Here is a 12,200-nt window from a genome sequence, read left to right as displayed (position 1 = left end):
TCGGGCTCTAGTCAAAAGTAGTGCACTATATAGGGAGTAGGGTGCCATTTGGGACGCAAAACCCTATATAGGGCACTTCTTTTGACCAGAGCCCTATGGGTCTAGTGCACTATATAGAGGAGAAGGGAATGCAGAGTAGGCCTAACCCTTGGTAGCATCCATGCCTCCCACAGCGTAGAGTACTCCTACAGTAGACTTCCTGGGTTTAGTCCTGGGGCTCCGGAACATTAGCCGACGTTCCGGCAGCAGATGGTACTTCATGGCTTCCATTAGAAGCTTCTGGCATTCCAGGTCATCTGAGAACATCTTGTTATTCTCCAGGTCAGCTAGGAGCTGGAATTAAAGGAGAGTTATTTTCTGTTCAGTTCAGTAAATCGTTATTATCCCTTAATGGCATAAGTGCAGCATAAAAAGATGTATGACAATACACAACACATACAAAAACAGTGTGATTGTATCACCTAAATGTACGTCTTTTAACCCAGAAGCAGTAACCAGTAAGGGTCCATTGTCCTCTGGTCAAATGTAATGCACTATATAGGGAATAGGGTGCCATTTATGATGAAGTCATTGATAACCTATTGACTACCTGTGGAGGTAGAAGAGGCAGGCGGATTTCGGCCAGGAGCAACCCGAGGTCCTGCTGGCGATGCTGAACATCGAACCGCACCCACATCATCAGAGCCTGGAAGATGGTCTCCTCATCTGGTACATTTATGTCGTCACTGGCCAAGAGTTTGACGATCTCAGCCGTAGGAAGCAGGAGAAACTCCTGGTTCTGAATCACCTCTAGGACGTGCTCCTGAAACAGGGATGTAACAGGGAGGGAGGACTTAGTGGGAAACAGAGATGTAACAGGGGGGAGGACTTAGTGGGAAACAGAGATGTAACAGGGAGGGAGGACTTAGTGGGAAACAGAGATGTAACAGGGGGGAGGACTTAGTGGGAAAGGGAAAATACTGCAACCCAATCTTACAGATGAGGTTCACCAAAACCCTGGTTTCATCTGGACGTTGGGTTGCAAAATACTAACATGCAATTGTCAGGTGCTACCTGGATAGAAAATACAATGTATAAATGGAAAGAAGACATCCCTTGTTGCATGTAGAAGTTAATCATTTCATTGGGTAAATAAGTACATTAGGTTGATAAAGTCGGTTTGGTAGATGTAGGGTAAACCTTTTGCCGGTAGGTGGATTGTTGATTACAACAACAAATGAATTATCTACGTACCCGAAATCAGAAGTAGAATCATACATTCTTGGAAAACATGATTAAGAAACAGCCTGAGCTGTCAGTCTCAGGAGCTAAATATATAGTCAATACCGGCCGAATGCCTCATTTGTTACTCGGTTGATGGATTCTCAGAATTTGACTGACACAGGAAGAAACCAGTCGATAAATCAGACAGTGAACTTATTTAAACCTAATGAGAAACAAAATGTGGACATCAATGCTGCTAACATTGGCCAACATCACCTCTAAGCCACAGAGCGGAAAGGGAAAGGGGGGGGGGGCACGACCTAGTCAATAGTAGAACTGAATGCATTCAACTTGGATGTGTCTTCCTCATTTACCACAGATTAATCACGTAACTATTATCAGATCTCTACGCCAGTAGAGAACATAGTGACAACACACTGCCAGAAAATGTAATGAATAAAAATGTTCTGATTTGCATAGCAAGTGATTAACTGTTGGTCTGAAACATTATGAGGTAAAATAGACCATAACAGTCAGATTGGTGCTAGTTTAGAAAATAAAGATGTTCAGTCTGGAGCTATATATCTTCATATAGATTCATTTTCCAGTTGTTGGTCATCATCCCAGGCTATAACCAGGCTATAAACACAGTACGTGTATATATATATACTATGGCTTTGTGTTATTGTCTCTACTGGCTTCTTCAATGACTCTCTCTGGATAGTACCAGATGATGCTATATAAAAGCTCTTTATGCTGCTTTGTAATGTAAAGGACTAGAACAAAATCTGTTGTCTAGGAACAAGACCCTGAGCTGTTATTTATTGCACCAGCAAAAATAAACGTTGACGCATTTTAACATTGCTTAGATGCAAGTGCCTAACAATTACGAAAAGTAAGCATTATTAATTGATCGTTAATCTGTTACAAATTACAGTTGGCTTCACAGAATCTATCATGATTGGGCTTTAGTATCTTAGCAGAGACGAGCCTAATGAAATTAGTCTCCTTCATTGATCTGTTCTGGTAATACAGAAGGACAGATCTTACATAATACACACTGCTGTTTGACGTTGGTATAGATTCATTATTTGTAATTACCATCAGCCACAATGCTGACAACAAACTTAATACATTGATTCTGCTGGCTACACTGCAGACTCTTCGATTCACAGACATTTAAAGGGTGAGTCCAAAATGGCACCCTATTCCCTATATAGTGCACTACTTTCCACCAGACCCTATTCCCTATATAGTGCACTACTTTCCACCAGAACCCTATTCCCTATATAGTGCAATACTTTCCACCAGAGCCCTATTCCCTATATAGTGCACTACTTTCAACCAGAGCCCTATTCCCTATTTAGTGCACTACTTTTTAACCAAAACCCTGTGGGCCCTGGTCAAAAGCAGTGTACGATATAGTGAATCGGATGCCAATTCAGACACACCCCATTCATTATACAAGAAGACAAACCTGAGGTAAGAAACAGTTGGGGGAAAGAAACGTGTTGATCTACCCAAGAAGAAAGATTTAAAAAATGTGCATGAGATGCTTAGGTTGAAACAGAAATTCTAGCATCAATTAAAAGGCCACTAATCTGAAATGGTCTGTTTTTTTTTTTTTAAGTAGACTAATTCTGACAAAAGCCTACTAAAATCTAACATGAGGACTTTAACAACAGGGCCTTGCTCAAAGAATGCAGGTCAAGGTTTAGGACACAGCAGGATTGAGTCTATATAGAGGAAAAATTACACTTCCTCTCACAAAGGAACAGGATTTCACAAAACGTAGAACATTCGTCCAGCGTAAACTAGCGGAAAAAAACCATCCTTATCAAAATAACAAGCTGTTGATTCAGAACCCAGATGACAGTTGTACAGGAAGCTCTGTGACTCTCCGTTGTGTACCAAATGGTACCCTATTCCCTATATAGTGCACTTGGCTCTGTTCAAAGGTAGTGCACTGTATAGCAAATAAGGTGCAATTTGGGACACTTCTTCCATGTTCATTATTGGAGGGATTGAACAGGAAGTGGTCGTGCATAGATGAACCTCACTGTCCTAGACAGGGCTCTATTTAAACAGAGCCCAGTAGATGGAACAGCTATCTCCATAAGTTGTTTACTCCGTCAGCTGGAGACAGCAGGGGACATTATCTAGTAAATACTGGATGTTCTTGATCCCGTGGAAAATGTTTGAAATAAATATTACAGCTTTATTTTAGAAAAACCAACCTACCTGTCAAAACGTTAGCCGACATGTCTCAACGTCATTTGCCACAAATTAGCTAACCTTGACCAAAAAAAAGGCCAACACAAATGTATTTCAATTAAATCCTAGAGTTTAAAAGGATATTTGTACTTTAGCTAAGCATTCAATGGTCATCCAACCCTAACAATGTGATGTAAATCTAATGCACCCTCCAAAAGGAATACATGCAAACAGCCCAAAAAAAACATCTTTGAATGTAATTCTTTGGAGTTTAGGCTGTGTAAACCTGTTTAGATTCCTACCATAGTGTAGTTGTGGGCCACGTTGAGCAGATCCATGCATCCCTGGGCGTCGGCGAAGGAGCGTATCCCCAGGCAATTAGATGGATGGAGTTGTTTCATGAGGAAGTTACAGCAGACCTCAATGACTTGCGAGAGCTGTAGAAGGCAGGCTGCAGCCAATAAACTCTCTATGGTCTCCTCCTTCAATTCAAGGACACCTGAAACATTAACAAGATATGTTGTTACAGAGAACAATGGAAGCAGAGCTCCATATGAGCTCCAAAAACTTTACCAGGCCGGGGGCACAGGGGAGAAAATTACTAAAAACATCCCCAGGCCGGGGGCACAGGGGAGAAAATTACTAAAAACATCCCCAGGCCGGGGGCACAGGGGAGAACATAACTAAAAACATTGCCAGGCCTGGTGCATAGGGGAGAAAATTACTAAAAACATCATCAGGCCTGGGGCACAGGGCAGAAAATAACTAAAAACATTACCAGGCCTGGTGCACAGGGGAGAAAATTACTAAAAACATCCCCAGGCCGGGGGCACAGGGGAGAACATTACTAAAAACATTACCAGGCCTGGTGCAACGGGGAGAAAATTACTAAAAACATCCCCAGGCCGGGGGCACAGGGGAGAACATTACTAAAAACATCCCCAGGCCGGGGGCACAGGGGAGAAAATTACTAAAAACATTGCCAGGCCTGGTGCACAGGGGAGAAAATTACTAAAAACATCACCAGGCCGGGGGCACAGGGCAGAAAATAACTAAAATCATTACCAGGCCTGGTGCACAGGGGAGAACATCACTAAAAACATCCCCAGGCCGGGGGCACAGGGGAGAACATTACTAAAAACATTACCAGGCCTGGTGCACAGGGGAGAAAATAGCAGTTTGACAGACGTGGAGATTTGATGCTGCCCTTTATGCATCAGTCGGCTCCATGGGTATTACTAGGTGGATCCGTTCAAATGGCACCATTTCCTAATCTAGAGAAGTATTTTGACCAAGCCCTTTGGGACATGGTCCAAAGTAGTGCACTTCAATAGGAAATAGGGTGTCATTTGAGATACATTATTGAGTGTTGCGGAGTACTCACCAGTGTATGCAAAGTGAACCAGAGATCTCAAGGATTCTGGATCTACCCCCTCCATCTTGATCTCCTCCTGTTTGGCCTCTCTCACATCGCTGGTGAACATGGCAGCAAAGTAGTCAGATACCGCACTGAGGACCAACCTGTAGAGGACAATACCAACAAGGTAGTGGTCAGATACCGCACTGAGGACCAACCTGTATAGGACAATACCAACAAGGTAGTAGTCAGATACCGCACTGAGGACCAACCTGTATAGGACAATACCAACAAGGTAGTGGTCAGATACCGCACTGAGGACCAACCTGTATAGGACGATACCAACAAGGTAGTAGTCAGATACCGCACTGAGGACCAACCTGTATAGGACGATACCAACAAGGTAGTAGTCAGATACCGCACTGAGGACCAACCTGTATAGGACAATACCAACAAGGTAGTAGTCAGATACCGCACTGAGGACCAACCTGTATAGGACAATACCAACAAGGTAGTGGTCAGAGACTGCACTGAGGACCAGTCTGTATAGGACAATACCAACAAGGTAGTGGTCAGATACTGCACTAAGGACCAGTCTGTATAGGACAATACCAACAAGGTAGTAGTCAGATACCGCACTAAGGACCAGTCTATATAGGACAATACCAACAAGGTAGTGGTCAGATACCGCACTGAGGACAAGTCTGTATGGGACAATACCAACAAGGTAGTGGTCAGATACCGCACTGAGGACCAGCCTGTATAGGACAACACAAACAAGTTAGTAGTCAGATACCGCACTGAGGACCAACCTGTATAGGACAATACCAACAAGGTAGTAGTCAGATACCGCACTGAGGACCAACCTGTATAGGACAATACCAACAAGGTAGTAGTCAGATACCGCACTGAGGACCAACCTGTATAGGACAATACCAACAAGGTAGTGGTCAGATACCGCACTGAGGACCAACCTGTATAGGACAATACCAACAAGGTAGTAGTCAGATACCGCACTGAGGACCAACCTGTATAGGACAATACCAACAAGGTAGTAGTCAGATACCGCACTGAGGACCAACCTGTACGGGACGATACCAACAAGTTAGTAGTCAGAGACTGCACTAAGGACCAGTCTGCACACAGCAACAACCAGCAAAATAATCAGAGGGCCCTTCACAAATGGCATTCTATTCTCTATTTAGTGCACTACTCTCTGGTCAAAAGTAGTGCACTACATTATATAAATGTGGAGTTAATAGGGTGCCATTTGGGACACACAGTCACTGCACTGAGGATCAGTCTGCACACACAACACAACCAACAGCCTTGTACTGATGTCTTCATATGCATTGATTATCTGTTACATGATGACATGCTGAGGGAGCTGTGAGGGAGCTATGAGGGAGTTGAGAGGGAACTGTGGGGGAGCTGAGAGGGAGCTGTGGAGGAGCTGAAAGGGAGCTGAAAAGGAGCTGAGAGGGAGCTGTGGGGGAGCTGAGAGGGAGCTGTGGAGGAGCTGAAAGGGAGATGAGAGGGAGCTGAGAGGGAGCTGTGAGGGAGCTGAGAGGGAGCTGAGAGGGAGCTGAGAGGGAGCTGAGAGGGAGCTGTGGGGGAGCTGTGGGAGAGCTGTGGGGGAGCTGAGAGGGAGCTGAGAGGGAGCTGTGGGGGAGCTGAGAGGGAGCTGTGGGGGAGCTGAGAGGGAGCTGAGAGGGGGCTGTGGGGGAGCTGAGAGGGAGCTGCGGGGGAGCTGAGAGGGAGCTGTGGGGGAGCTGAGAGGGAGCTGTGGGGGAGCTGTGGGGGAGCGGAGAAGGAGCGGAGAGGGAGATGTGGGGGAGCTGAGAAGAAGCTGAGAGGGAGCTGAGAGGGAGTTGTGGGGGAGCTGAGAGGGAGCTGAGAGGGAGCTGTGGAGGAGCTGAGAGGGAGCTGTGAGGGAGCTGAGAGGGAGCTGTGGGGGAGCTGAGAGGGAGCTGAGAGGGAGCTGTGGGGGAGCTGTGGGGGAGATGTGGGGGAGCTGAGAGGGAGCTGTGGGGGAGCTGAGAGGGAGCTGAGAGGGAGCTGTGGAGGAGCTGAAAGGGAGCTGAGAGAGAGCTGAGAGGGAGCTGTGGGGGAGCTGAGGGGGAGCTGTGGGGGAGCTGTGGGGGAGATGAGAGGGAGCTGAGAGGGAGCTGAGAGGGGGCTGTGAGGGAGACTGTTCTGGTGTAGAAAGGTCAGTTTGAGTAGCACGTTTTATCATTAATATATGGCCTGTATTTACTATCCAAATGCTGCTCCATGACAGACAGTATACCAGGTAGTATGTCAGACTGACAGTATACCAGGTGGTTTATCAGACAGACAGTATACCAGGTGGTATATCAGACAGACAGTATACCAGGTGGTATATCAGACAGACAGTATACCAGGTAGTATATCAGACAGACAGTATACCAGGTGGTTTATCAGACAGACAGTATACCAGGTGGTATATCAGACAGACAGTATACCAGGTGGTATATCAGACAGACAGTATACCAGGTAGTATATCAGACAGACAGTATACCAGGTGGTTTATCAGACAGACAGTATACCAGGTGGTATATCAGACAGACAGTATACCAGGTGGTATATCAGACAGACAGTATACCAGGTAGTATATCAGACAGACAGTATACCAGGTGGTATATCAGACAGACAGTATACCAGGTGGTATATCAGACAGACAGTATACCAGGTGGGATATCAGACAGACAGTATACCAGGTGGTATATCAGACAGACAGTATACCAGGTGGGATATCAGACAGACAGTATACCAGGTGGGATATCAGACAGACAGTATACCAGGTGGTATATCAGACAGACAGTATACCAGGTGGGATATCAGACAGACAGTTTACCAGCTTGAGCAATTATGGTGCCATGTTTTCCCATATAGCCCTGAATCCAACTTTTATTTACAAGTAGAATGGTTGGACGGCTGGCTGGGTGTTTCAGATTATGTTGGGACACAGCTCAGTGATTTACAGGTAGAATGACTGGCTGGCTGGCTGGGTGTTTCAGTGATTTACAGGTAGAATGGTTGGCTGGCTGGGTGTTTCAGTTATGTTGGGACACAGCTCATGGATACTCTAACTGCCCCTAACAGCTTCCCCATGTGTTCTGCATAACGACATCCAATTTGTTGAAGCAGCACATTGAAAAAAATTGAAATTAAAGTATCTCATAAACAACATTTACAATTACTTCCAACCGATAAAAGACTCAAGAACTCTAATCGTGTTTCTGTCTCGGTCTGATTTGCTTCACAAGTCTGCTAATGTAAGAAGTGAAGTGGAGAGTAATTAAAAATCTGCTAGCACAGGGAAATGAGTTTTCTTTGAGATGTGTTTAATATGAAAACAGAGGATATTATGGTCTGTCCTCTACAGAGCAACTTTTGTAAATGCATGTGTAACGATCATTGATGTTGTACTAAGTGTCAAATAAATGATTTATGTTTAAGGGGTCCTGACAAGTTTTTCGATTGCCCCGTTGAAGCCATGCAAACATGTTTTATCAAAGTCTATGGTTTGTTTTTGCTTTTTTTTTTTATCACACCCACTCAGTAAACAGTCATTTCTGGGCCCTCAAATTGCTATCTGATGCAGGCCCTTCTGAAATAAGAACACCCCTGGTTAATTAGATAGTACTATTGACTGAACAGTTGATCAAAGTCTTGTGTTGTCTGAGATGGTGGTCAGTGAAAGGACTCTTACAAGTGGCTATCTTAATAATATTGGTTCCCTATATAGTGTCCTAGTTTTAACTAAAGCCCTATGGGGCCGTGGTCAAAAGTAGTGCACTTTATTAGGGAATAGGGTGTCACTTGGGACACAGACATATTCATCCTGAAGTGTTTGCAGTATAGCTCTAACCCAGTGGGCAGGTGAAATTACATTTAAGAAGAGCAGCAGGCACTGACCTGTGAGCCGGGATCTTATGATCTCCTGCTATCAAGACAACATCACACAGCTGCTTGTGCTGAAGATAAGTCTCCATCTTGCGAAAGGTCTGTTCCGCATGGTTTGTAGCCTGGAACAACTCATCTGAGCCGTTGGAGCTCATCCTAGAGTAGGAAGAGGAAGAGGAGGAGGAAGAGGAGGAGGAGGAGGAGGTGGAGGTGGAGGAGGAGGAGGAGGGGAGGAGAAGAAAGAGGAGGAGGAGGTGGAGGAGGAGGAGGGGAGGAGAAGAAAGAGGAGGAGGAGGTGGAGGTGGGGGAGGAGGAGGAGGAGGAGGAGGGGAGGAGAAGAAAGAGGAGGAGGAGGTGGAGGAGGAGGAGGAGGAGGGGAGGAGAAGAAGGATATATGTAAATAATCATGGTTATAGCCCTACACGGAAGAAGTTACATGACCATATAATGCTACTAATATCAATATTTTTGAGACATGGGACTGTGAATAGAAAATATTATTTGATAAGTGCAATGCAATGCACATTTGGTAGAATTCCACCCCCCACATACACAAAAACTGAGAGACGTACAGTATCACTTTAGTGTTTTGTTTAACCAATTACGAGAAGATGGATACAGCATACTCTCTTAGGAAAAAGGTGCTTTCTAGAACCTTAAAGGGTTCTTCGGCTGTCCCCATAGGAGAACTCTTTAAAGAACCTTCTTGGTTCCAGGTAGAACCTTTTTGGTTCCAGGTAGAACCTTTTGGGGTTTACACTTTACACAGAGGTTTCTACTGTACATGGAGACAGTCGAATAACCTTTTTGGAGCCCTTTTTTCTAAGAGTGTACCTAGCATCCTAAAAGGTGTATTGTATCACAGTCAAAGTAACACAATCATCATAGTGATACGACAAAACCCAGCTTGCTGTGCGACAGGCAAACATCATTTTATAGGCTAAACCGGCATCTTTCAGTAAATTAAGACGTCAGAGGTACAGTAAGTAAATATTTCAGAGGTACAGTAAATTCATATTTTGCGAGGGACAGTAAGTTAATATTTCAGAGGTACAGTAAGTTAATATCTCAGAGGTACAGTAAGTTAATATCTTAGAGGTACAGTAAGTTAATATCTCAGAGGTACAGTAAGTTAATATCTCAGAGGTACAGTAAGTTAATATCTCAGAGGTACAGTAAGTACGAGGTAAGTACTACTTACAGGTAAGTACTGCAGAACTAAAGCAATGATACTCGTTACCGCTAGGTACAACGAGTGTGTACCTAGCAGACTTAAAAGGTATATTGTATCACAATCGAAGTAACACAATCATCATAGTGATATGACAAAACCCAGCTTGCTGTGCGGCAGGCAAACATCATTTTATAGACTAAACCGGCATCTTTCTCCACCAGTCTGAGCCGAATGAAAAGTGTAACAACTAAACTGCGTACCTAAGTGGATAAAGAAACTGAGCGCTAACTCCAATGGGACAGGCTGCTTACAATCGAGGCAACTCCCGCCTCGCCTTCCAAACAAAATGTGTTTTTTTTTTTTTTTATAGACATGGACTAAGCATGGGAACTGGCTTCTCCTTCACAGTATTGTGTTAATGCTGTATTCTGAGCCTCGCTCCCCAAAGACTGGAAGATTACATGCTGTTTTACAGACTATAAATAATCCTTCAGACTTGTGGCAAATAATTCAGGCCAGTTACTTTGGTGTCCTTCACGGGGGGGGGGGGGGGGGGGGGCAAATCCACTTGCTGACATTTATTAAGTCGTTTGTTACACTGAATAATCAGTCGCAACTGTCAGAGAGAATGAACTGATTCTAAAAGCTTTTTCTTTGAGGAGATTCATAGTTTTCAAAGTTTTTTGGAACACACTGTACATGGGAGAATGTAAGAAATGTCAACATCTATGACGGTACATTATCAGTCTACACCACCATAGAAACAGAATCCACACAATACAGGAGAACTTGTGGCTTTCGTCTTTTCAGAAAATATTTTATTTATACGAGGCTGTGGACCACAGCCTATAGTATAAACCTTTATTGGGGAGCTTTATGATAAATTCATCTGTAAATTATTGCCCTGTCTGACTCAGGGAGTCTTGCACTCATACCAAATAGCACTCTATTCCCTATATAGTGAAGTAATTTTGACCAGGACCCATAGGGGGCCATTTGGGACACAGCCTTGCTTGGCAACACTAAACTAGACTGAATAAGGACTGGGGCTGTAAAACCGAGATCTATCACCTCTGTACGGGCTCAAAGGAACGCTGTAAAGTTTTTTTTAGGTACAGTAAATTACTATGTCAGAGGTACAGTAAGTTAATATGTCAGAGTTACAGTAAGTTAATATGTCAGAGGTACAGTAAATTAATATGTCAGAGGTACCTTAAGTCAATATGTCAGAGGTACAGTAAGTTAATATTGCAGAGGTGCAGTAAGTCAATATGTCAGAGGTACAGTAAGTTAATATTGCAGAGGTACAGTAAGTCAATATGTCAGAGGTGCAGTAAATTAATATTTCAGAGGTGCAGTAAGTCAATATGTCAGAGGTGCAGTAAATTAATGTCAGAGGTACAGTAAATTAATATTTCAGAGGTACAGCAAATTAATATTTCAGAGGTGCAGTAAATTAATATTTCAGAGGTACAATAAGTTAATATTTCAGAGGTACAGTAAGTACGAGGTAAGTACTACTTATAGGTAAGTACTGCAGAACTACTCCTCGTAACCCTGAAGGAAGTGTCAAGATGTTGTTTGAAGTCCAGCATTGTAGTGAATAACACAGGTAGTGGATAACAGATTCTAAAACATTCATCGCAGTTGAATGTCATATGAATGTCAAGCACCTAACACTGCAAGCAAAATCTCAGTTTCCTTCCAGAATATGTTCATCCCATATGGCACCTATTCTATGCCATAGTGCACAATCTAGGGAATAGAGTGCCATTTGGGCCTCATCCATAGTATTGTTATTCTACAGTTCTCTGTTTACTAGCTGTAGGGTTACAGATGCAGCAGCTTCCTCCTCCCACACCTTCCACACTGAACACTGTGGAGCTTGATTTAAGCAGAAATAACTACTGATCTGATTGATTACAACACAGAAATACTGCCTTAATCTGATAGATTACAACACAGAAATACTTGCTTAAATGTAATAGTTTACAACACAGAAATACTTGCTTAAATCTAATAGTTTACAACACAGAAATACTGCTTAAATCTAATAGTTTACAACACAGAAATACTGCTTTAATCTGATAGATTGCAACACATAAATACTGCCTTAATATGGCAGATTACAACACAGAAATACTTCCTTAATATAATAGTTTACAACACAGAAATAGTGCCTTAATCTGACAGATTCAACAACATAAATACATTTCTCCAGAGTGTCCGACGACAGTGCCCCATCTAGAGATGGACTACAGTCCGGAACCGAGTGAGACGGCATACAGTACGGAACCGAGTGAGACGGCCTACAGTACGGAA

At 43.6% G+C, this 12,200-nt stretch overlaps 1 protein-coding gene across 2 annotated transcripts in view; it reads right to left on the bottom strand.

Annotated features, from left to right (window-relative positions):
* LOC115166821 (kelch-like protein 4) overlaps nucleotides 1-12,200 on the bottom strand; it is a 41,758-nt gene that overhangs the window by 13,933 nt on the left and 15,625 nt on the right. For both annotated transcript variants that reach the window (XM_029720685.1, XM_029720693.1), the window contains exons 2-6: nucleotides 8,717-8,860; nucleotides 4,802-4,938; nucleotides 3,720-3,916; nucleotides 590-802; nucleotides 147-333 (exon numbers count right to left, since the gene is read on the bottom strand). In XM_029720685.1, the coding sequence (XP_029576545.1) occupies nucleotides 147-333; nucleotides 590-802; nucleotides 3,720-3,916; nucleotides 4,802-4,938; nucleotides 8,717-8,860 (878 nt within the window). The remainder of the gene's footprint in view (nucleotides 1-146; nucleotides 334-589; nucleotides 803-3,719; nucleotides 3,917-4,801; nucleotides 4,939-8,716; nucleotides 8,861-12,200) is intronic.

The sequence above is a fragment of the Salmo trutta genome, chromosome 3, assembly GCF_901001165.1.
Source record: "Salmo trutta chromosome 3, fSalTru1.1, whole genome shotgun sequence".
NCBI lineage: Eukaryota > Metazoa > Chordata > Actinopteri > Salmoniformes > Salmonidae > Salmo > Salmo trutta.
This window is presented reverse-complemented; position numbering and strand designations above follow the sequence as displayed.